General features: G+C 36.2%; 3 protein-coding genes and 1 non-coding gene across 4 annotated transcripts; 2 read left to right on the top strand and 2 right to left on the bottom strand.

Annotated features, from left to right (window-relative positions):
- Window positions 1-8,110: 8,110 nt before the first annotated feature.
- LOC131640552 (uncharacterized) lies at window positions 8,111-9,012 on the bottom strand. The gene is made up of 3 exons (XM_058910949.1): window positions 8,779-9,012; window positions 8,537-8,671; window positions 8,111-8,440 (listed from the first exon to the last, which is right to left on the bottom strand). Exons 1-3 carry the CDS (start codon window positions 9,010-9,012, stop codon window positions 8,111-8,113), a joined length of 699 nt encoding a protein of 232 aa, XP_058766932.1.
- A 10,175-nt stretch (window positions 9,013-19,187) lies between these two features.
- Window positions 19,188-19,259, top strand: TRNAG-UCC (transfer RNA glycine (anticodon UCC)). Its single transcript has one exon. It is a non-coding gene; the product is annotated as a tRNA-Gly (tRNA).
- Window positions 19,260-19,375: 116 nt separating this feature from the next.
- LOC131640551 (pentatricopeptide repeat-containing protein At5g59600-like) lies at window positions 19,376-21,794 on the top strand. The gene has a single exon (XM_058910948.1). The coding sequence runs from the start codon at window positions 19,376-19,378 to the stop codon at window positions 20,984-20,986; it is 1,611 nt and encodes a 536-aa protein (XP_058766931.1). The 3' UTR covers window positions 20,987-21,794.
- Window positions 21,795-24,775: 2,981 nt separating this feature from the next.
- On the bottom strand, window positions 24,776-26,052 carry LOC131640546 (probable WRKY transcription factor 65). Its single transcript, XM_058910946.1, has 3 exons — window positions 25,815-26,052; window positions 25,586-25,714; window positions 24,776-25,425 (listed from the first exon to the last, which is right to left on the bottom strand). Exons 1-3 carry the CDS (start codon window positions 25,847-25,849, stop codon window positions 24,945-24,947), a joined length of 645 nt encoding a protein of 214 aa, XP_058766929.1. The 5' UTR covers window positions 25,850-26,052; the 3' UTR covers window positions 24,776-24,944.
- Between the last annotated feature and the right edge of the window lie 211 nt (window positions 26,053-26,263).

Below are 26,263 nucleotides of genomic sequence, written 5' to 3'. Positions count from 1 at the left end.
CTCTTTCTTACCAATTCCATGCGACACGCCCAAGGAGGGCCACGACGCACCTTCACTTACCAGCCATCTGATCTCCATCGTTCCAGATCCAATGCATCTGTTACAGCGGCGCACCATAGACCTTCAAGAAGTCCTCACATCAGATTCCCAGCGCCCAGATTTCTTTTTTTTTTTTAATTATTTTCTTTGTTTTCTTTTTGTTTTCTTTTTGTTTGTGTTTTATTTAAACCATTAATTATCTTTTTTTTTCTAATTAACCATTGATTAATAGTATAAAATTAACATTGATAATTTTAGTTTTTTAGGTTAGTTTTTATTAATTTCAGTTAATTAATATAATAAGGATTAACTTTCTTTTTTTTAATTAATTTTCGATTTAATAATTAGTTTGATATTAATTTTTAGTTAGTCAATTAATTTAATAGTTTAGGATTAATTAATCAATGAGGATTAGGATAAATAATTTAGGTTTAATTTTAATTAGTTTTTTTAGGATTACCCTCAACTTCAAAGACCATAGATAGCCCTAGAAATCTTAAGGTAGGTGTTGTCTATTAACTGTAGGCTTAGGTTTTCAGCCACAAGGTTTTTCTTAACCATTAGGTTTTTAAGGTTAGTGTTCTCTCCATTTTCTTTTTAGGCTAGCATTTTATTTTTAGGCTTATACTTTTACCTCTAATTTTTTAACTGTAAATGCGGTCTTCCTTTCTCATCTCAAAAACTCCAATGATTGTCGAATGCCTTTATTTAATTTCTGCCTTTATGCCATTTATTTAATTATTTATTTTTCTGCCATTTAAATTCTAGAAAAAGTGTATAGGTCGCAATAAATTTTCTTGTAATAGTTGTAGGTTTTATTTTCCGCCTTTATTTTTCTGCCCACAGGTGTTTATTGTAATAGCGTAGGACTTTTAAATTTCTGCCTTTAATTCTGCTTATATTAACTGCGTGGTTAGTTAATAGGGAGTGCAAGGTAATTAATTGAACGTAGCTCACTAATTCGAGATAAATATTTGAATACAATCACGTGATTGCTGCATACACCCACCTTTAGGGTAACTCCTCTTCTGCTGCCTTCTCGATCAAAAATAGTCAAGTCCCTCGGATATAGGGATACCTTAGCTTGATGCCTTCGATTCAAAATCACCATGTCCCTCCGATAAAAGATCATAGTCCCTTCGAGTTGCCTACGATAAATATGATCTCGTCCCTCGATTAAAAGGTGGTAGTCCCTTCGAATGCTAAGGTGTCCTTACTATTGCCTAAATGACTATTATATCCTTCCCTTAGACTACCTGCCCTCTTTATGGTAGGTACAATCTTGAGGCGAACGATAATTCTCGATGACCCTTCGATGACCCGCACATCCAATTGAAAGACTTCCTGCCCTCTCATGGTATGGATAGACTCTTTCGCCCGAAAGACTTAAAGAACAAGAAAGACAATCTTAGGGTAGGTGTTCTTAAATGCTTGCTCACATTCAATTCAAAATTCAAAATGCTTTGCACACCTCCTTTTCAAAACGATTTCCAAAAGGCTACGCTTATTTACAAGCTAAAGTCCTTATTCAAATCTTTTCAATTCACACACGACACTTTTTTCAAACAATTCAAACAAACAAGTGAGCTAAGCAATTAAGAGCCCATGGATAACCATGGATACAAAGGGTGCTCACACCTTCCCTTTGTATAACCTACCCCCCGAACTCAAAATCTTTCAAAGGTCTTTCCTGTTCTTTTTGCCTTTCCAATTGGATAAAATAAAAGTCGGTGGCGACTCTTGCTTAACCGCGACATTTCAAAAAAGTCAGTTCTCCCACCGTATTACACACATCCAAAACAATTCATATATTCATCTATACTATGCACACGAAACAATAGACAAAAAGATCACTGAGGGCTTCATTCGGTTGTAACTTGGCCTGGGTTCCAAACAAGTGATAATATATGTACACGACCATTGAAACAAAAAGGGTGAATGATCATGGAAAGCATTTATTTATTTATTTACACAACTACATATTTGTTACCCTTTTGTTCTTCAACACACAATGCATTCTTTTCATTTCTTTGAATCATTTAGATTTTTCTTCTTTCTTTACTTTTTGTTCTTTCTCTTTTTCATTTCTTTTCTTTTTCAAAGAATGCATTGCACCACCATTTTCTTTCTTTTTCTTATCTTTAGTAGACCTCTCTCCCCAACTTTAAACATTTCTATCCATCAAGACATCAATGCTTTCCATTTAAGGTTCAATTGCTATTGGGTTAAGTGTTTACCAAAGAAAGTTTTCAAGTGAATCAAGACTTTTCTTTTCTTATCATTCAAAATTTATTGCATTTTTCTTTGATTCACTTGTCAAAAATAAATTTTTAGGCTCAAAATTGGTTGCAAATGATCACATTCTCACGGGTAGCCCTTTTTATGGTGGTTTTTCTTGTAGTGCTCAAAAAAAATTTCCTCGATCCCTTCTAAGTCCTAATGTCTCATAACAAAACAAGATTAAACATGAATCATTTGAGTTAACACCTATTGCTAGAACACTCTTATTTTTGTACAAAGTGATTCAAGCATAAACAAGATTTACAAAATGCAATGTGGCTCAAAATTTATGTAAAGCACCTAATCCATAGTCATATTCTAATCTACAAAGCAATAAAATTCTTACCTTGGTATGTACATCATCAAGAATATTATCATCACCATCCCAATTTGATGTTGACACACCTTGGCACAACTTTGCTTCTTTAGAGCATAACTTCTATTTCAAAGACAAACACAAAAAATTTATATACACCATATATACAATATATGTACACCCTAACCTACAATTAACCAAAATATGCTAACTAACCTAACTTAATATAAAAGAAATCTTATTTATATACATTCTATATACTACTAATAATCCTAAACAAACTAAATAACACTACTAAAAACACAATACTATACTAACAACATTAAAATTAATACTTAAAATAACAACAAGGACATAAATTGCCCACAAAAGAACAAAATACTTAAAACATTCAACTTAATTAAACAAAGGCATAAGTTGCCTACAAAATATGTTCGAGTGGCACCCATGGCCACCAAAGTACAACACAAAACCTCATCCGCATACGGATGGAACAAAATATCAAACATCAATATTAAACTAAAATGCTACCAAGTCTTAATCATAAAGTTAAAGTAGTACGATAAAAGAAATAGCAAAAACTAAACATAAACTAAACAACATAAAATTAGCATAACATCCTCAATCATCTTCTCCTTGCTCCATATCTTCCTCTGCCTCTTCATCCTCTTCGGCCTCCTCATCCACCCCCTCTCTGAAAAATGGCCTCTCCGCGGGCCATGCACAATGAGCTTCATACTCCTCATTGGTCGGAAAGTAGGAACATCCTCCGGATTGCACTTGTGGTGGTATAACTTACAAAGGGAGTCATGAATCATCGCTTGCGATCTCCTATTTGCATCAAAATAAGCCCAATTATACCTGCAAGCCATCTGCTCATTATACCTTCCAGCAGTAGGAGGAGCCATAGCCTGTGGTTGAGGTTGAGCTCTAATGCCTAGCTTGGGAGATCAGTACCTGTGAAAGTAGTTGGTGTTCACAATACTGGTGATATTCATGCTTACCGTATCAGGAATCTCCACGCCAGCTTTCTTACAAAGTCCCATAATGAGACCAGGAAATCCAAGCTGAGTTGCAGGCTTCGTCTCCAATTTATGACCACTTGAAGCCAAAACCCTTATCTCCTGAGAGATAATCTGTGCGATATCAACTTCTCCCCCAGTCATAATCCACCATAACAAACAAGACATATCTATAGTGAGGTCGGAGTTGTGGCTTCTTGGTTTGATATTGCTCAGCAAGAGAACCAGATACAGCTGCGCCATTTGGTTCATGTTCCCTCTATCCATTTTTGTTATGTAACCAGAAGGATTAAGAGTGAACCCACGGTTTTCAAATGAGAGAACATTAGAAATTTCCTGCATATCCCAAGTTTTAGCAGCTACTTTCCTTGCATATGCGCACTTCCCACCTGCCGGAAAGCACAAAGGTTCACCAAGGAATGAGTTAATTGCATCCCTAGTGAAAGACACCGCCCTACCTCTCACATATGAGTTGTAAGTGTATTTCATCCCTTCCACGGGAAAAGAATTAGCGTAGAACTCATGCAAAATGTCCACGTTGATTTGTGTTTTCAGAGAGATGATGGCTTCCCACTTCCTAGTTTCAATGTTTTCCAAGAACTCTCTAAAGGGACCGGTAGGCGGAATGTCGAAAACTTTCTTTGGCCAAATCTTCCGATCACATAATTTGTCGAACCTTCTTTTTGTAGTGGGCCCAAAAACCTGTGAGTATCGAAAGGGGGTGTTGGTGCAGTACCGGAACTTGATCCCGTATGTTGCCTGGCTCTCTTTCCTCCATCAGCTCTTGACGACATTTGAAAAAAAAATCAACATAGATACACCAAACATCATTAAAACAGAGTCAATTAAACCAAATAAGCTTCTTAAAATAGTACACAAGCCAGGCACCCATGGCAATTCAGCCCAGAAAACAGAAAAAAATTATGCAACAAACAAGGTTGGCTTAGCGGACCTGCGCAAATTTTCAAAAATTCTGCAGACAACAGGTCTGCACCAATCAACTATAATGGCTTCAAACCCTTCTTTCATACACAGTACAGTAGCAAGGAAGAAGCATTGGATGAAGAATACTACTAAAACCCTTAAATCTACCAACCCTAAACAACAATCTAACCTAACCTAACATATCAACAAATTTTCTTCTTAAAAACAGTACCCATTCACAAAATCTACTCCTAAATCACACATTTAATCATAATAAATATATCTACTACACGAACCCTAGTCTCTAATAATCTAAAAGCAAAAAGTACTAAGATAAAAAGCATTACATACCTTGAATTAGCAAGAAATATGAACGAAATTCGCAGAGATTTAACAAAAGCAAAGATTTTCTTTGAATTGATTGAAGTTGAAATGGTGGAGAAGAATAGGAAAGTTGCTACCTTTGAAAGTTTTGTGAAATGTGGTGAGTTAGGGTTAGAAACCCGTTCAGCCATTGAAACATTGCTTTATTGGGCCTTTGGACCGGTTCTGGTCCATTGGGCCCTTTAATTTTTTTTCTGTTTTTTCGCAGGTCCGCTTAGCGGATAACAGAAAACTGCATTTTTCTGGTTTTTCAGCAGACCAGTTTTCCCCAACTTTTCTCCACCGATTTTCCAACATCCAAAAACACAAGAAACAGAAAATACTTACAATGTTGGGGTGCCTCCCAACTAGCGCTTTATTTAACGTCGGTTAGCTTGAAGGTCCGAGGCGGCTTCACGCATCAAATAACGGAACGACTTCCGAACTTCGGTCAACTTCACCACCGAGATAAGCTTTGAGTCTTTGACCATTCACAGTCCAACTTTCTTTTGTTGTCGGGTTTTCAAGCACAACCACTCCATATTCTTTCACTTCTTTTATTCGGAACGGACCCGACCATTTTGATTTCAACTTGCCCGAAAACAATTTCAATCTTGAATTAAACAAAAGCACCATTTGACCTTCTTTTAAATTCTTCTCCTCTATCTTCTTGTCATGATATCCCTTCACTTTCTCCTTGTAGATTTTGTTGGATTCATAGGCTTGAAGTCTCAATTCCTCCATTTCATGCAATTGTAACTTTCTTTTCTCACCACTCAACTTAGGATCAAAATTAAGAAACTTCAAGGCCCAATACGCCTTATGCTCCAACTCCATGGGAAAATGACAACTCTTCCCGTATACCATTTGAAATGGAGTGAGTCCAATCGGTGCCTTGTAAGCGGTCCGATAGGCCCACAAAGCTTCGTCTAACTTTTGCGCCCAATCCTTTCTTGAAGAAGAAACAGTTTTTTCCAAAATCCTCTTTAACTCACGATTAGATACCTCCGCTTGTCCATTGGCTTGTGGATGGTAGGGTGTTGTAACCTTGTGCTTCACACCATAATGCTCCAAGACTTTTTCCAGTGAAGTGTTGCAAAAGTGTGAGCCGCCATCACTAATTAGAACTCTCAGAGTACCACACCTAGTAAAGATGTTTTTATTCAAGAATTTGATTACGGTCTTGCCATCCGCCTTAGCACACGCACTAGCCTCTACCCATTTGGAAACATAATAAACCGCCACCAAAATGTATTCACAAGCAAACGATGGTGGAAACGGGCCCACAAAATCTATACCCCAACAATCTAAAACCTCAACTTCCAACATATTATACAATGGCATCTCATTTCTTTTATTCACTCCACCACTCCTTTGACAATCATCACAACTTTGTGCATGTAAGTAGGCATCTATAAACAAAGTAGGCCAAAAGAATCTCGACCGAAGGACTTTTGCCGCCGTCCTTTGCCCACCATAATGTCCACCATAGGGTGAGTTATGACAATGCCACAAGATTCGCTTTGCTTATTCCTTCGTCACACACCTTCTCAACACATTATCAACTCCAATTTTGAATAGGTAAGGATCGCCCCACACATAGAACTTGACATCATGAAGGAATTTCTTTCAAATCCTCCGATATCCAACCCGATGCCTTATGATTGGCCATGTCCGCAAACCACAGCCTTTCTTGCACCATAAACAACTTCTCATCCGGGAATGATTCTAAAACCTCTTCTTCTTTGTTGGTTACTTCTTCACTCACTAACCTTGACAAATGATCCGCCACCAAGTTTTCCGCTCCTTTCTTATCTTGAATCTCTAGGTCGAATTCTCGTAACAACAAAATCCACCTAATGAGCCTTTACTTTGAATCCGGCTTGGTGAGAAAATATTTTATAGTTGCATGGTCAGTGTACATAACAACTTTCGAACCAATTAAATATTACCTAAATTTTTCTAATGCATTTACAATAGCTAGTAGTTCTTTTTCCGTTGTTCCATAATTGATTTGTGCTTCATTAAGAACCTTACTAGCATAATGTATAGCATGAAATTTTTTTCCTTTTCTTTGACCCAACACCGCTCCTACCGCATAATCGCTAGCGTCACACATTAGTTCAAAATCAAGTTTCCACTCGGGCGCTATGATTATGGGTGCGGTGGTCAATCTTTGTTTCAATTCATTAAAAGCTAATAAACATGCATCATCAAAAATAAAAGGCTTATCTTTGTTGAAAAATTTGCTCAATAGCTTTGCAATCTTCGAGAAATCCTTGATAAACCTCTTATAGAATCCCGCATGGCCTAGAAAGCTTCGAATTCCTTTGACATTTGTTGGTGGCGGTAACTTCTCAATAACCTCCACTTTTGCTCGATCAACTTCAATGCCTTTGGAAGAGACTTTATGACCAAGGACAATTCCCTCAGTCACCATGAAATTGCATTTTTCCTAATTAAGCACCAAGTTGGTTAACACATATTTTCAACACGGCATCCAAATTCTTCAAACAAAGATCGAATGATGCTCCAAAGACGGAGAAGTCATCCATGAAAACTTCCATTGTCTTTTCAATGAAGTCCGAGAAGATAGCTTGCATACATCTTTGGAAAGTGGCTGGTGTATTGCACAATCCAAACGACATTCGTCTATAAGCAAAAATTTCGAAGGGACAAGTGAACACCGTTTTCTCTTGATCTTCCGGATTGACCGAAATTTGATTGTACCCAGAATAGCCATCTAGGAAACAATAAAACTCTTGACCCGACAATCTTTCTAACATTTGGTCCATAAAAGGTAAAGGGAAGTGATCTTTCCTAGTAGCTTGATTAAGCTTTCGGTAATCAATGCACATCCTCCATTCCGTGAATGTTCTTGTCGGAATCAACTCATTCTTGTCATTTGTGATCACGATCATCCCTCATTTCTTCGGTACCACCTGGACTGGACTCACTCATGCACTATCGGAAATAGGATAGATCATTCCGGCTTCCAATAGCTTCACCACTTCCTTCCTTACAACTTCTTTCATCGTAGGATTCAACCGGCGTTGAGGTTGAGCAACCGGTTTAAAATCCTCCTCCATCATGATTTTATGCATACAATAGGCTGGACTAATCCCTTTTAGATCAGAAATAACCCATCCTATTGCTTCCTTGTTAACTATAACACATGAATTAACTTATATTCCTCCTTGTTTGACAATGAACCGTAAATTATCACCGGCTTCTTTCCACCTTCTTCAAGAAAAGCATATTTCAAGTGAGATGGTAGCATTTTCAATTCTAACTTTGCTTCATCCACCTTTGGCTCATCTTTCAACTCTTCCATCTTTGCTTCAAAGGGACTTATCTCTTCGGATACATCAAGATCTTGCAAACATTCTTCAACCTCTTTTTCTTCGTCTTCATTAAAAACATCAAGAGCTTCCGTCAATGTTTTCTCGAGAGGGTTGAACAAATGAACTTGAATTTCAACTTGCATGATAACTTCCTCCATAGCATCAATTCTAAAACAATCATTGTTATCACTCAGATGTTTCATAGCTTCAAAGAGATCAAAGCACACTTCTTCATCTTGAAATCTCACCTTCATTAAACCATCGTCAATATCAATCATCATCCTTGCCGTCTTCATAAAAGTTCGTCCAAGAATCAATGGTGTATCAATATCTTCCTCCATGTCGATCACAACAAAATCAACGGGAAACAAGAATTTGTCAACCTTCACAAGTAGATCTTCGCAACCCCATAAGGACAGGTTGTGGACTTGTCAGCTAGTTGTAACGTCATTATCGTCGCTTTTAAGTAAAAAATGCCTAACCTTTTTACCATGGACAATGGAATAAGATTGATACTTGAACCCAAATCAACTAAACCTCTTCCCACATGAATATCACCAATAGTAACCGACAAAGTGACTCTACCGGGATCATTCTCTTTTCTTGGTAAGGTAGTTTGAATAATTGCACTACACTTCGCATCAAGAATGACGGTTTCGGGCTCGGCGTAATTCTTCTTCTTCTTTGTAAGAATATCTTTCATGAACTTTTCATACTTCGGCATTTGCTCCAAAGCTTCCGAAAAGGAATGTTGATTTGCAATTTTTGAAATATATCCATGAATCGAGAGTAGAGTCTTTCATTATCCTTTCTTGTAGGTGTCGCTACCGCAAAAATTAACAGAGTCGCCACTAACATATTTATCCTGAAAAGGAAGGGAATGCCACCAAACCACAAAACAAAACAACGGTCTCACGACCAGAGAAGAGGGTAAGGGAGTCGGTTACGCGAGGGGAAGGTATTAGCACCCCTCGCGCCCATCGTATTTGATGGTATCCACGCTTGTGTCTAAAACTATGGGTGTGTAACAAATCTACGCCTAATCTGAACTAAAATGCATGCAAAATGTAGGGAAAAGAAAGAGTTATACTCGCACGGGCCCTACCCCGCTGCCTACGTATCCTTTTTCAGGAATCAGAGGTACCGCAGCTCGTCTAACTAGTTTTTATTTGTTTTGTGTTTTTTAGGTGAGCGAGTTACATTCGCACTCCGCTGCTCGACCTTTGGAGTCTTGCACTTGGGAATGAAGCGGAAATAACAAGCTCTTAAGAAAAGAAAATCAAAGAGTGTGGTTTGTGTTTTAAAGAATGCATGAGGAAAACCTAAGCTAAGGGGGAAAGCTTGCTACCTATGTTATTATACAAAGGGTACAAGACTAAACTAAGCTAGCAACCTATGGGAAAAGAGAATGCAAACAAGAATATCACACAAACGAGCTCCGCTCGTAAAGCAAACAAAACCACCGGCGCAGGCCGAGTAGTAGAAAAGCGGTCCCGCTATAACCAAGGGAAGCGAATCACTCGAGTCAACCAAGCATTAGACCTCGCGAAAATGATCGGGCCATAGACAAGAGGAGCGAGTCCCTCTCAACAACCAAGTTGTCACGGATCCAAAAGGAAAACGGTGCGTGCGTACACCGAGCATCAATGTCGGTCAACATGAGCTAAGAAATGTGGGGGTTCGGTTGCATGAACCCTTTACCTGACATACTCGACAATAGGATCTTGTGCTGGTTCAGAAGCATGCAACACGTAGCGTGCGCTTACTGAACGGACTCGATGAGACTAGGCGGGGGTTGATTGCTAAGCCTTTCCGCATGCCTTCCATGAGGACTTAACGGAGTGCCTTTAAAGGTCTTATTACACCGTGACTCCCTGGCGCAAAGCACAAATATAAACACACCAACAAAAACAGAGCCTCTTTCGAGGGCTTGGCCAGATGAATGTCTAGGTCCTACTTCTCATGTTATAGGATGATGCGAAAAGCGGTAAAGTGCGAGAAAAGATAAAATGAAACGAGATCAATACCAAACGGATTATGATCCGTGAATTGCTGCAAACAGTAATAAAGAAAACCAGAGATCTCGCAAGCGAGATAGCAAAAGCAACAGGCAAACAATCAGCACACCGATTAGACTCGTAGTCAACAAGAATCGGCGCCGTGAAAATAAATCACGCGCCGATATGTGCGTCGAGCACAAACGTACTATACACCTGCAAGGGAACATGAAATCCAGACAATACAGATATAAATGTGACGTGCGCATCTCATGATCGAGTACGCGAATCGGGAAGAGATAATGTCGTGTCCCGCAGTTAAAGCGGAACACGAGAGAATAAGCGTCGATCGGGAGTTGCCTTCGGAATACCTTGCATACTAGCACACAAGTTAGAGATAACAAAAACCGCAATCGGAATTGCGTTGGTGCTTTACACCGAAAATGGATAACAAAATGAGAAATTAACACACTTTTTAAACATAAATCGAGTGAAAGTAAGATAACAACCAGAAATAGCACTCAAATGTTAATCAAATATGTACACAAGCATTATGGAAACCAAAGAAAATATTTACAAGTCAAAAGGTACACCGAAACGGTAAAATCGGGTAAAAAACGATAAAAACTAAACTTGTCGGAATTAAACCAAAATTTCATGGTAAGCTAAAAATATGTCAACGAACTCAAATATGCAGTCGGAATTTACAAAATCGGCCCGGAAGCACGACTTTCGTAATGGGGCAGAAGCGAAATCGATAGAAAAAGTCGGCCGAAACCAAAAATAAACCTCACTAACAGCTCCGAAAATATCAATTCATATAGAAAATATTATTCGCATGCTCAAAAACTCATCACGGTTCAAAAGTTATGGCATTTTTAGCAGAACCGACACACCGCGCGCGCAAAGCATGAACCGAGCAAAACGCGATGAAAACACAAAAAAGAAAAATGCAGCAGCTCAAACATCATTTATTAGCACCCAAACATGTCATGTAAACACTTAGAATCAAGCAACCATCAAATGCAACAAGTTTCATGTCAAATATGCAACAAAATACCAATTTTCATGAGTTGAAACTAGTGAAATGCAACACCATTGATGTCAAACGAAAATTCTGCATAATATCAATGTCATGACAATCCCATATAATCCAAAGAAACACACTTAGACGCAAGCGGAAGACTCATGGCATTTGCACAAGGTAACATATAATTGGCAAGTAGAAAAGTAACATGGAAACATGATTTTCAAACACCAACACACTTGCATTACCATAGTTCTCATTCACATTAGAATGCCAAAAAACATTAATAAAATCACATAAACTTCCAGAACTATTCACATCATTGAAATGACATTGGAAACTCATAAAATCAACACTAAACCATAAGCAAATGTCAACAATTAACAACCACAACAATGCCTTTCAATCTTTCATCAATTATAGTCAAAAATCAACTCTCACACTCATTTTAACAAACATGTTATGTGCCAATTTTAAATTCATGAACAAACTCAACATATCATCAACATACACCATCACTATTTTTGTAAATTGAATCAAGTAAGCATTAAATCATCCTCCATTCAATTATCATCCATCAATTAGCATCAATATCATCAACAATCAATTTTCATATTCAAGTAGCATATTAATTCACATTAACAAGCAACAAATACTAATATCAAACAAGAATTGAAGTGAATTACCAAGAAACAAATGAAGAGATCAAGATCGTCGGATGAACACGAACACGACGCGAACACGAACACGAACGCGAATCCGAGAGATCTAGGGAGAGAGTGAGGCGCGCAAGAGTGTGGAGAGAGAGGTCTTCTAACTTCAATTGATGATCAATGAGGGAAAAAGATCTTCATCCTTGTCTTGATCTTGATGTGTTCTTGAGACTTGATGAAGATTGTTGGAGATTTTGAGTAATTTGGTGGTTTTAATTCAAGAGAATGGAGAGGGAATAGAGAGAAAATGTTTTTGATATTTTTGGGAGATTTAAAGTTATAAGATTTTTGGGTGAATTGAAGTTATGAGAGAAAAAGAGGGAAGATGATTTATATAGTGCGAGTGGTGAAATGTCAAAAACGCCCTTAATTATCTCTTTTTTTGCTCGCTTTCGAGGAAATGTGGCTCGGTGCAAAATTCGGAACCGGGACCAATGTCAACTCGAAGATGACTAAATTTGTGGATCGTAGCCGCGAGAATCGTCTCAATCCGATAAGCAGTGAAGAAATTGCGCGCGTTTGAATGACGAGAAACGCCGATTCATCTGGCACGACTGTGTAGAATTTTGTGAGTACCGCTCAAAGAACTCGATAAAACTCTACCTTCTGCTCAAAATCTAAACGTGCACATGTGACGAAGAATCGAAGCTAACGAAATTTGCAAGAAAATTCTGCTGGAATGGACTTCATATGATAAAAATCGAAGAAGTTATGAATTTTCAAACTTGTCGCGACATACCCGAAAACACACTTTTCACTAAAAAATCACGACGCTCTTCAAAATATTGGGAACTTTAGGTGCATAATTGGTCGACGGCCCGAACATATGAAATCTCGATAATAATGACACAGAGCTGCAGTTAAAATTTTGAGCAAATCTGACAAGCGGATCATGAGATATGAATTTTCTAAGGCCCAAAAACCTACATTCAGCACCATTTTTCACTGCGAACGCTCCAGTAATTTGCTAATTCGACCACCTTCCTCAAAGAATTGGTTTCTGAGCCAAACACGAAAGTTGTAGGGGACGTCCAAACAGTCCTGGGTGCGCGGGAACCAAGCTCATAACACCTTCCAACTAAGACTTGTGAATTTCTTCGCATTCTCACCGTATAAACCAATCCTCACGTCTTATTTCCTTAAAACCATGAAAACTCTTTATTATTTTTCTTCCCTTTTCGAACGACGAACTAAACATCTTTGATAACTTATAGCTCAAATAAAGAGGGCAAATTTTGGGGTGCAACAACTGCCCCTATTCAAACTTCTTGAACCTGACGAGTGAGAAACGAAAGTTTTGAACCGTCAAGGTGGAAGGAGATTGAATACCAGAAGGAACTCGAAAATTTGCGCTCTTGATCAATAGAAGATCCCATCTTGTAATAAGAAGGAATGTACCCCCCCCCCCCCCCCACAAGCAGGGAGAAAAAACTTCAATTGACCTGGATAATTAAATAAGCTCCAACTTGCGATAAGAAGGAACGGGCACCCACAGGCAGGGGAAACACTTCAAATGATCTGGTTATCAAGAGAAGGAACATCTCGACTGATCTGAGTATCAGACGTAGCAGATGTCTCCAAACTTGCATCGGTCTTAGGTCGATCTGGGAATCGAGGGAGATACATCGGTTGATTCAGACATCAACGGGTAATAGGTATCTCTGATCTGGGAATCATGATCTGGGAATCATGATCTGGGAATCAAGGCATACATCTCTTCTGATGCAATTAAATCATCAGGTAGATATTCCTACTAATCTGGGAATTAGCGGCTAGCTCCTTCGTAAGACCACGGGTGGTTGAACATTTGGTATTGGATGATCCTTGACTTATTTTCCTTCATTCGTTCGGGTTGAACGTCTGGGTGTGTGAGATATTGCGTATGGTATAGTGTGATGTATGCTTGAGGGATATTTATCTGTATTACCATTGCGGATGTGCTTGTGAGAGTCTATAGGGTGTATCTCACTTGCGGAACATATCGACGTTCTTGGTATGATGAACACTCCTTAGCTACCATTATAGTGTGCCTGTGAGAGTCTTTACGGTGTGTCTCACTTGGGGAACACACTTGGCGTAATTTGTATGGTGGAGTAGTGATGTCACTTAGGTGATATCACTTTGATAACTTACCTCTAGTGGTGCCACATAGGCTATATCACTAGGCTTTCGCTCGGTGGGCTTCTGCAGTCAAATAGACTTTTTCGCACCTGCAGAACCCATTTGCGTATAGATGATGACGTGGTTGTGATTCCACTTAGGCAATGTCACTTCGTTCCCGAGTTAGTTGAATGTACTCGTCACAGATAAAATTTCCATGTAAGACTCATCCGCCTCATCTGATGTTGGGCTTGTGCGAGGCTTTTGACGACAGGCACTTGGTTACTCACCGTGGGTGTGTTGCGCAACCTAGGTATATCGGTGGATACTACTTCTGGATTCCCCGTACATGGGTATGGGTCTGCATGTGTGTTTGTTTGTACTATTTGTGTACTTGTGATATGATGACTTCTGTGGTGGACGATTCATGTGTTTCCTTTGTACTTGTACCGGATGTGAGGACAAACCCCGAATCAATGGTGGATTCGATCTGTATGCATGTATCCTATAGAACCGAGTGGACCTTTAGGATAGGTGAACTCACTGAGATGTAGTAATCTCACCTCAATCCAATTATCTCTTTTTCAGGTTGCCCGAGGCAGGACCAAGGTAAAAACAAGACGACTTAGTATTTTGTGGATGATCCTCGGCTGGACGTTGTTATTTCTTTCTATCTCGTGCTTTTCCCAGTCTATGTATTTTGGATTATGTACTAGTACATCTTATGTATTCTTTTAGCCATGATACATTCGACTTTTGTACTATGTACCGAGACATATTTTGTTCTGCTGCTTATATATATGATGTTGTTGTGTTCCATTTATAATACTACATGTATATTATTATTGACGTATATGTGTGAGTTGTAACACATGGCTTCATTCTAGAGATATAAGTCTTCCAAGGAGAAATGTATTGTTGCGAGGGCTTTTAGGTCACCATTGGAAGAATATGACTTGTAGGGCGCCACCATTGTTGAATGCCAACTGATTGAGTGAAAACTCTTGTTAGGTGTGCCCCATAAAATTTTTACCGAACCATGCGATGGGCGTCAACTGTATATGTTGTAACCGTGACCATTGACCTATTCCTCTAGGTATATATTTATAGTTTGTTTAGACCTAGCAAAAAGCGCAACCGCCTTCCTGTTCCTCCTCAGATTCATTCAACCTAACTCTGTTTTGCCAGAGATCGTAACATATAGCCTTTTTTTTAGGATCTCTCGTCACACGTAAATGCCGCCTACATGTCAAACACATGAATAACTTGCCGCCTTTTCCATAAAAATCTCTCACCCATCTCAATTCTCACATAATTGAAGGATGTTGGGCCGTATTTATTGTGATGAAAAATACTAAATTTACATCTATATTTGATACTACACCGTATGTTTATACAGTCCAATTCATTTTTTCTTTTATTTTATTATTTTCTGATGCATTGAAACTTGAGTCAAAATGAAAATAATATTCAAAACTACGATGTAAAACGTATACGGTGTCATAGTTTGGTGTTTCAATAGCATTTCTCTTATTGTGATATATAAACCTTGTGCTACGAAATTTATGGTGATCCAAAAAATAATAAGACATTATGTATATTTTCTGCAGGTATCTAACAGATCTCATATCTATTGACGTGGTTACATCTACATGCATGTCCTATACACCTTCGACATATTTTCAACGAAAGAAATGTTAGATTTACATATTGACTTTCAGAATGAAAACAAGATATTGGATAGAAACAAAAAGAAAGAAAACCCACGTACCGTGTTCTTGAATTAGATTACAGCGTAGGCCAGATTACTAAATTATAAAAAATAAAAAGTAGAAAAATGTCAAAAAGTAAAGAAAAACTGTTGGAAAAACTGAATACAGAAAGTCCATGGAACATTCATCCATGTCTACGGTGCAGGTGTATTACACCCGACATCTACGTAATTGTCCCATACTCTTGGCCGAAATTTCAAACAAGAGAGACACTTGCTTCGTTTCCACATAGTATGTCCATATTATTATTATGACTAGAAATATTAAAACATTCTCTTAGTTAGAGCACATTTTAATATTTCAATAATTCAGCAAAGATATTGTTTTCAGGGGTCGGTTCTGAGATACACCATAGAAATCTAACTAACCAAAACTGTACTTAATTGGTGTTAATGGAACATAATGGTTCAAGTGAACGATAACAAAAATTTCAAAGAATCAAACCAAACCATTCTTTAATTTTCAACTTTAAATTAATCTTTTTAAACTCAATTCCAACAATAGGACATGCAGTAATATTTAATTTTGTAGTGTTTTTAATCATTTATTTATTATTAGAAACACATAAAAAATTAAAAGTATATTAAAACTCTACCTTCTTTAAAAAGTAAAATTTAACACACTCATTAATAGAAAAAAAAACTAATTGTATAAATAAAAATAAAAACTAATCAAATTTTCTTCTTTTTGAATGAGGTGAATAGGACACCACCAACAAAAGTAAAAAGTAATGAGATTCATTACCATGTAGGAGGAATTCTTGCATGGACACGGAGATAAATCTATATTCTTAGGCACAACCAATAAGAAGGGAGTAATTTTTAATTTATTTTTATTTTAATTTTGTTTTCAATTGGATTTATAGGGTAGTTGAGATTATGAAGGAGAGAGAAAATTCTTAATTTATTTTTTAATTAATTAAAATTATGTGATTGGTTGTGTGTAAAACAATTTCTTAGGTCCGTGTTCACCTAGGAATTTTCTACCATCTAGAGTGTAAAATAATCAATGAGTCATACATCATCGTTTGTATTATTTTATAAATTATTGAAATAAAAGTTAAATTTCTTTTAAATTTCAACATTTATAATTAAATGATCGTGTTAAATCCTCTTGCACTTTACACGTGTATTTCAATTAAATTAAAAAGTGGTATAATTTTTTCTTATTATTTTTTAATATATTGTGTTTTATATGTTTATTTTAGTAATGTATTGAAATTAAGGGAGAATATCAAGTGAGAGTATTTTTAAATGAGAGATGAGAGGAAGAAATATCAATCATTGGATTCATCAAGAGAGAATGTTAATACATTAATGAGGCTATTAATTTCTCTCTTGATGAATCCAATGGTTGATATTTCTTTCTCTCATCTCTCATTTAAAAATGCTCTCACTTGATATACTATCTTGAAATTAATATTTATATATAAAAGTTTATTATATCTCTTAATAACTTTTGCCGTCATTTTGACTTCTCTTCATAGCTTTTCATTCTTGGTTTATGAAAAAGACGACTATTCTACCACTCATCAATTGTCAACGTGACTAGGTTGTCTGAATCTTCGATTAAACCTGCTATATAATCAAATTTGGAAATCATTAAGGAAATTTCTTTACCCACCTCCTTCTTTTCTTGGTCACCTCTGGTGAAAAACCCAAAATACCCTCACTTCGGAAATGCATTTCCGAAACGCTTATTTTTTTTTCAAAATTTGTTTTATTTCGGAAATGCACTTCCGAAAATACGAAAAAAAGTGTTTTCGGAGATGCATTTCCGAAAACACCCCCTTTTTGGGTTTTCGGAAATGCATTTCCGAAAACACATTTTTTTTGGGAGGGGGTGTCTTCGGATATACACTTCCGAATTTTTTTTGGGAGGGGGTGTCTTCGGATATACACTTCCGAAATATTCCAAGACCAAATTGGTCTTGGAATATTTCGGATATACACTTCCGAATTCAATAATTATTAAAAAATCAAAATCAAGGCGAATCAATACAATTAATAGGTATAAAATCAAGGTGAATCAATACAATTAATATGTATAAAATTTCCTAAACAATTTTAAAGTTAAAAATTATTTTACTAACTTATATAAATCAAAAACATCTTAATTTCATAAGTAAATTTTGAATTATTTAAAATTAAATATAATATATATATTATAAATTAAAACACTCATTGTTTTAATTTTTATAATTATTACATAAATGTATAAATATATTTATAATTAATATATAATAATTATTATATAAATATATAATAATTTTTATAAATATATAATAATTATTATAATTATATAATAATTATTATAATTATTATATAAATATATAAATATATAAATTAAAACACTCATTTTTTTTTAATTATTTTTGTAAATATATAGATATATAATAATTATTATAAATATTTAAATATATAAATAAAAAATTATAACTCATTTTGTAAGTGAAATTATTTTAATTATTTTAATTAAAATTATTTTAAATTTTAAAATATGAATCAAAATAAAAATATATAATAATTATTATTCATAACTCATAAATTATATCAAAATATATAATTATTATTATTCATTACTCATAAATTATATCAAATTTATGATAATTGAATTAATTAATATCCTAAAATTAATTTTTGGGATTTTTTTAAATTTTTTTTTTGTTGTTTCGGAGATGCATCTCCGAATTAGTCAAAATCCCAATTTTTGGGATTTTTTCGGAAATGCACTTCCGAAGTCTGGAAAAATTTAGAAAAAAAAATATTTCGGAAATGCATTTCCGAAGCGGGGTAAAATGAGGGTTTTCGCTGGGGTGACCCCCATAGGGAGGTGGGTAAAGAAAAAATCATTATTAATCTTAAAATATTCTCAGTAATTAATGTTTCAATCATGAGCTTTCTTTTTGTTAATAATGACTAATAGACATTCACTTTCTCTCCTTTTTTTTAACGAATATCAAACGACAAATTACTATAAATCTAACAATTCTTAGTGTCCATTTTGTAAAATTCTTGAGTTCAGTTTCTCGGGAGACAAATTAATAAAATAAAATTGTTTATTTATGCTCTTACAAAAATTATTTTACTTAATTATATCTTGTTTTCATCTCTTTATTCAACATGGTTTAAGTAACTCTAGTTAAGATCATCTGAGTTCTAAATCAAACATGGTTTGGGTAGAATTAGTTTCAATGATACTCCGTTATATCATTTTACTTTTTTTTTCTTGTAGTGTATAAATATTTATATTAAATATTTATAATATCTGACAAAACTTATCATCAACAAGCGTTTGTAGTCCAACGGTTAGGATAATTGCCTTCCAAGCAATAGACCCGGGTTCGACTCCTGGCAAACACATTTTGTTTTCACATTTATTTTTTGTTTCACAAAACCAAAACCCAACATAACGGTGTCGTTTTGAGCGCAAGAATAATCATAACTTGTTTCTTATGCAGTAATGTTATAATAGCAAAATGAAAATTTTGAAATGGACCGCTTATGATTTTGCTTTGTGCCTGCAAAAATGCTTAAAATCCAAAGCCTTAAAACCTGGCAAGCAACTCCATGCCATGTTACTCACAACTGGAACAAACATGAATATTATGTCTTTGAGTTCCAAACTCATTGGAATGTATTCTAGTTGCACAGACTTAAAATCAGCAAGAAATTTATTTCAAAAAACTGATAATCCAAATGTTTTTGCATTCAATTGGATGGTTTTAGGTATGGTATACAATGGTTACTTTGATGATGCATTGTTTTATTTTCGTCGAATGCGCGAAATTGGTCATGTTGGTAATAAGTTTACATTTGGGATTATGCTTAAGACTTGTGTTGGTTTGATGGATGTGGAGAAAGGGAAGCAGGTTCATGGGATGATTTGTGAGATGGGTTTTGGGAGTGATGTTTGTATTGGGAATGGTTTGATTGATATGTATTGTAAATGTGGGAGCATTGGTTATGCTTGTAGGGTGTTTGATGGAATGTCTGAGAGAGATGTTGCTTCGTGGACGTCAATGATTTGTGGGTTTTGTAACTTGGGGGAAGTTGAGAAAGCGTTGGGGTTGTTTGAGAGGATGAAGATGGAGGGATATGAGCCGAATGAGTTTACGTGGAATGCTATTATGGCTACGTATGCTCGTTTGAGAGATAGTAGGAAAGCGTTTGGTTTTATGGAGAGAATGAAAAAAGAGGGTTTTGTTCCTGATGTGGTTGCGTGGAATGCGTTGATATCTGGCTTTGTGCAAAATCGTCAAGTTGAGGAAGGTTTTAAGATGTTTCGGGAGATGCTAGTTTCGAGGACTTGTCCTAATCGGGTTACTTTTGCAGCACTGCTTCCTGCGTGTGGGTCAGTAGGTTCTGTTAAATGGGGAAGAGAGATTCATGGATTTATATGCCGGAAGGGTTTTGATGCGAATGTTTTCATTGCGAGTGCTCTTATTGATATGTATTCCAAGTGTGGGAGTTTAAGAGATGCTCGAAATGTATTCGACAAGATTCATTGTAAGAATGTTGCGTCATGGAATGCAATGATTGATTGTTACGGGAAGTGTGGTATGGTTGATTCCTCGATGGACCTGTTTACAAAAATGCTGGAAGAAGGATTGCAGCCAAATGAAGTTACTTTTACATGTATTCTTTCAGCATGCAGCCATAGTGGTTCAGTGGAAAAAGGTTTAGAGATATTCACATTAATGAAAAAACGTTACGGAGTTGAGATAAGTACAGAGCATTATGCTTGCGTTGTCGATCTCTTCTGTCGTTCAGGAAAGATTGTTGAAGCATATGAGTTTCTGAAGGCCATGCCAATACAAATCACAGAATCGATTGCTGGAGCTTTTCTAAACGGGTGCAAAATCCATGGAAGAAGAGATCTTGCTAAAAAGATGGCTGAGGAAATAATGAGAATGCAGCTAAAAGGACCTGGTGGCTTTGTTACACTATCAAATATTTATGCCGCGGAAGGTGATTGGGAAGAGGTTGGGAATGTGAGGAAGGTGATGAAGGAAAGAAATGTCAATAAGTTTCCTGGTTTTAGTTGGCTTGAAAAGCCATGCGAGATTCTTGAAGGGAAGGAAGATTAAGAGGTGGCTGTTGGGTTAAATTTATTCTTCAACACAGTGTTCAATTTCAGGTGGAGATTCTCTGAATAATGAGTTTCTGCTAAGATCAAGCTTTGGCACTTGATTTAGTCCTCCAATGGAACTTGGGATTGGACCGAGAATTGATTTCCGCCAAGCAAAATGTTTTGAAGGGAAGGGAAATTTGAGAGTGAATTTAGTAAAGGACCAGACAAGGCATTGTTTGACAAATCAAGTTGTTCGAATCTAAAACTAACTGGCTGAGATGAACTGTTAGTATTCTCTGACAAAGTTCCTAACAAGTTTAAGGGTAATTTCACTAATGAAGTTGTTCATTCACAGCCTAAGTGTCTCTAAAGCTGGTAAGTCTGCAATGTAATCCGGCATTGATTTCTACCATTGATGTTTGTAGTCCGATTTTTGATGTCACAACAATTTTCAAACATTGGAGAAGGAAAGCACTCTTAACAGTTAACAGTATTTGCTCATTCTCTTTATTACTGTATTGCTTTCCAAGATTACATATATATTTGATAGTTGCTGAATAAATTATCAATTTGAAAACGTTTTAATATTGATAAACTATGTAGTTATTTTTAGATAGGTGTGAAATATTAAATAAAGCTTTCGACTATGTGTAATAATAGAGTCAAGTTTGGTTCTGTTTATATTGATATTATGGGCCCTTTTGAATTAGGGTGTTTTGTTGTTGATGGGTAGGAAGTAGATTTTGTTTGATATGAAAATTAATTATGATAGGTGGATTGGAAACATATTGTATACTTTATTTTGGTATATATGTTAATGTCAAAGGGAGGGACTTTGTGACATGGCTTTGGGGCCTCTAGTTAGAGCATTTATTGTTGTTTTACTTCCTTAATCAAAATTGCAAGGAAGATAACTCCAAGGTGTTGGAACAACAACAACTCCATTGCATATAGCTTTTAAAGTTTTGTTTGATGATAATTTTATTTATTAGTAATGTAATAGGAATTAGTGTTTTTATGTTTACTTATATATTTGGAGCATACAAGTTGATTCTGGTTGTGTAAAGTTTGTTCTTGAATTGTTTGACTTAGAACTATAGTTCGACTATAACGAATATGAGATCAAAAAGAGAGAAGATTTTGGGCCGTAGAAAGTCGAGTACTATTTGTATTATGTGTTTGTTTATACATATAGGAAAATGATAGTGAATTTGAGTGCAAATTCTTCAAGTGATATGTACACAATATTATTCAAGAACAGGTTAGAGACACTCACTATCTCAAATATGTGAAAAAGATATCAAAATATCTAAAATAATAATGAAAATTATGCAGTTGGCTAAGTGTATAAAAATTGTTAAAGTTAATGCTGAAAATTGGTGTTCTTAGCTGTTTGTTCTAAGATATAAATTGTGTTATTAATGCTCTCATGTGAGATAATGTCTTTGTAATAGAGTTTGTCAATTTGATGTGAATTGTAACATGTTTTAATGTCCTTTGCCAATATAAATTTAATTCATCAATGTAATATGATTTGTCAATATAATGTTGATTGTAAGAGATAATATTTTTTGAACTAAAAGGTTTGCATCAAAAATATCTCAAATCTTACATATTCAAAAATATCTCAACATCATAGCATTTAAAGATCATAATATGTTTTTTTTTTTACAAAATCAAACTTAACTTCTTTCATTATGTAAATAAGGGGAAATACAAGGAGGAGTCTCATCAAATAACATGCGTCGAGTCCAGGAATTGGCCGCCTTAGCTAAAGTGTGAGCAACCATATTCGCTTGACGCTTTACAAACTTAACCTCAAAGTTGGGAAAATCTAATAGCAACAATTTAATAGAAGAAATAATACAATTAAACTCGGAGTTACCACAAGCGTTTGAACTTAAACTTTGGACAACCACTTGAGAATCGCTTTCGAACAAAACATGGCCAAGGTGAAGGGTACTAACACCATGGATAGCTTCCTTAAGGGCTAAAGCCTCTGCTTCTAGAATAGATAAAGTACCACCATCCCAAGCAGCTCCAGCAACAACAAAGTCACCATGATCATCACGAATGCACCACCCACGGTTTGTTGTACCTAAATGACGGTTAAAACCTGCATCCACATTACACTTAAAGGAACCACTCGGCGGCGGATGCCACTGTAATAGATTCTCCTCAATACTTTCGGAGTGCCGACTTTGTTGAGCAGAAAACCATTCTTGCCACTTATGCAATGCTAGCCACCCAAGTTTAGTAGCATCTTCTTTCTCATTATTCCAGACCAAATCATTTCTATTCTTCCACAAACCTTCTATTAGTACCGCTACTCTACCAGCAAGATTACTATCTTCCTTGCAACATATATCAAAGATAACAGATTTAGCATCTTGGAAGGAATGGAGACGGTTAATTATAACATTATACAAACCTGACGCCCGCCAAGAAGAAATTGCCTCAGTGCACCCAAAAAAGATATGCCAAGCATCTTCAGACCCGTTATCACAAGACGGACAATTAGGAATGCATGGAACATGATGTTTGCGGAGGCGCACTCTCGTCGGAAGGCAATCCTTACAAATCCTCCAAAGGAGATGTTTAACTCTAGCCGGTGCCGATATCTTCCAAAGGCTATTCCAATTATCAACAATAGACACCCCTTCATATCTTTTCCTCGCCTTTCTCCAAATACGATACCCCGACCTGACGCTATACATTCCATGTTTGAAAAGTAAATATCCTAAACAAAGTATTTGAATCTAAGATGGTGGTTGCATTATTTGTATCTTGGACCTTGTCCATGTTGTGGAAGTTGCAACTTCTTTAAACAAAAGATATGTTTTCTTTGAATGTGGTTTCACTTATATTGGAGTGCAGTGCAAAGAAATAAATTTATTAAACCTTTTCTATTTTGATGGCTTATTTGTTGTGTCTGGATTTGATTGGGATACATCATATAGTGCAAAATATTTCATCATATAGTGCACAGCAATGATCATATACTCCCTATGTAATACTCCTTCCGTCCTACAATGAGTGACCCATTTAGAATAAAATGATGTCCCAAAATGAATGACCCATTTCAATTTCCAATAAACTTTTTTCAATTCTACCCTCTAATTATTAAATTTTTCATCATTTCCAATACATAATAAGGGTATTATAGTAAACATATTATTCTCTCTCATACTTTTAACCACTTTTCTTAATCTGTGTGAAATGGTGGACTGGGTCACTCATTGTGGGACGGAGGGAGTATGTTATAAGAAAATTTAACACCTCCAAGACTTTCACTTTCATTAGGTTTTGTTATAACGCAATCACGGTGCGATGTGGTGCAATCACACCACGAATCACCACTTATCATACGAGGCATATATGAAAGATTCACAAATCGTCATGATCCAATTAACTGCAACACAATATTTCATGCAGCTCATTCTATTGCTTGCATCATGGATCACACCACGATCTATATGATGTGATTTCCTCACTCTAATCCTTATCATTGTAACTTGTACCATGCAAAACATAGTAGAATTGTAGGTTAGAGTGATTTTGAGAAGTTGCATGATAGTTTTACACTCTTAAAAACTTAAAATTACACAAATTCTTGTTAATTTTGTACTGGCAAAAATTTGAGAAAACGAAACAAAATGACCCATATTAAAAGGTGTGGATTTAAAATTCAAAGCCACTCTGAAATTATTGCAAATAAAATCAAAATGTTCAACAAGTTAAATCTATTTTGCCACCTTTAATAGTACCAGATAAGACTCTAATGCTATCGATTATTGAACCAAACTGCAAGTTATGAACTTATTTGGATTGTAGTTGATAATAATTACAAGCACGTGGAGACAGAATCTCCCAACTGCATATATCCACTTGTATTTTGTTTCTTCCAAACTAAACCCAACAAACCCGGAAAACTAAAAACAAAAAAATGAAAAATGTAGAGGTTACGACACGTGTCACAGTGAGCAATTTGCCTCAACCAGTGGTCCCACACTCACATCGCCGGCACTCCTCCTCCCTCTCCAAAACACCGCCGAACACTCCGGTAACTCCCCCAAATCCGCAAACAGCGACATCTCCTCTTCCCCCAACATCGACACCTCCTGCTCCGAGAAAACCGGACACTCCAAAACCCCCGGCGACGCAATCGCCTCCACTTCCCCCAACCATCCGCCTAACCCATCCGCGGTAGCCATCAACGACACCTCTCCAAGATCCGCAAATATCTCCTCAGTTTCAGGTTCAGCCTCCTGCTCTGATTCAGAGTCTTTGTTCGACGCAGCGGCGTTGCTAGTATTACGGTAGCTTCTAGGTGGCGGCACGGCGTGGTTGTGATCGGAAGTGTATGTTACAAGAAGCACCGTGGGGTCCTCATGGTTCCTTTCCACTTGTTTTCTCGCCGGACAATTCTTTGAACTGCTACACCTATAGTATCCTCTGTTACCAATTTCACCATCAGTAAAATCTAGATTACTACATGTATCTTATATACAAAATTCAACTATATATTTTCTCACTGCATGGATATTTTATGTAGTTTTTATATAGACGGAGTTTTTGGGATGAAATGATAAGTATGAGAATGATAATAGAGTACCTTGGATAAGGGGAACCTTTGATGGGTTTCTGACCGTACTTTCTCCAAGCCCATGAATCGGACGGTGGGGTATTAGTCCCTTCCACATCCTTCATTGGAATTTCCACTACTCTTTTCTTAATACCTCTCCTAATAACATGCAAAATCATTTTCAATACTTCAAAAGCTAGTACTATGATTTTCCTTCATGTCACAAAAAATTAATTAGTATAGTGAACATGAGATTTACCTTTTAGTAGATGAAGAGAGTGATGATCTTTCCATGTTAGAAGAAACTCTCACACTCACATAAGCTTGAAAAAATTCACTATCAATTTAGAATTAGTTAATATTTTGACAACTTGATTAGCCTAAAAAGGTGTCGGTGCTATGAGAGCACAAAGTGATGTATATATTGATGATAATATTGGCTTAAAAGGAAATGAAATGAAGAAGATTATAGATTGGAGAGAATGGATCAATGATCATTTATCAACTTTGTTTATTAGGGGAACTTATGACAATTAATTTAATTTAAAGTTTATGTCATTTGAAAGCAACGTTAAGGTTTAATATGTCATTATTTAATGTGAAAATATCTGTAAGGATAAGGCCACTTATTAAAGTCTACTCTCTTTTTGTCATTTCTTGAGTATTCTTCCAATCAAAGATTAGTTTAATTTTGCCTTCGTTTGATTG

The sequence above is a fragment of the Vicia villosa genome, unplaced genomic scaffold (genome assembly GCF_029867415.1).
Source record: "Vicia villosa cultivar HV-30 ecotype Madison, WI unplaced genomic scaffold, Vvil1.0 ctg.003190F_1_1, whole genome shotgun sequence".
In the NCBI taxonomy this organism is placed as follows: Eukaryota; Viridiplantae; Streptophyta; class Magnoliopsida; order Fabales; family Fabaceae; genus Vicia; species Vicia villosa.
Note: the sequence above shows the minus strand (reverse complement) of the source record. Positions and strands in the feature narration are given on the sequence as shown.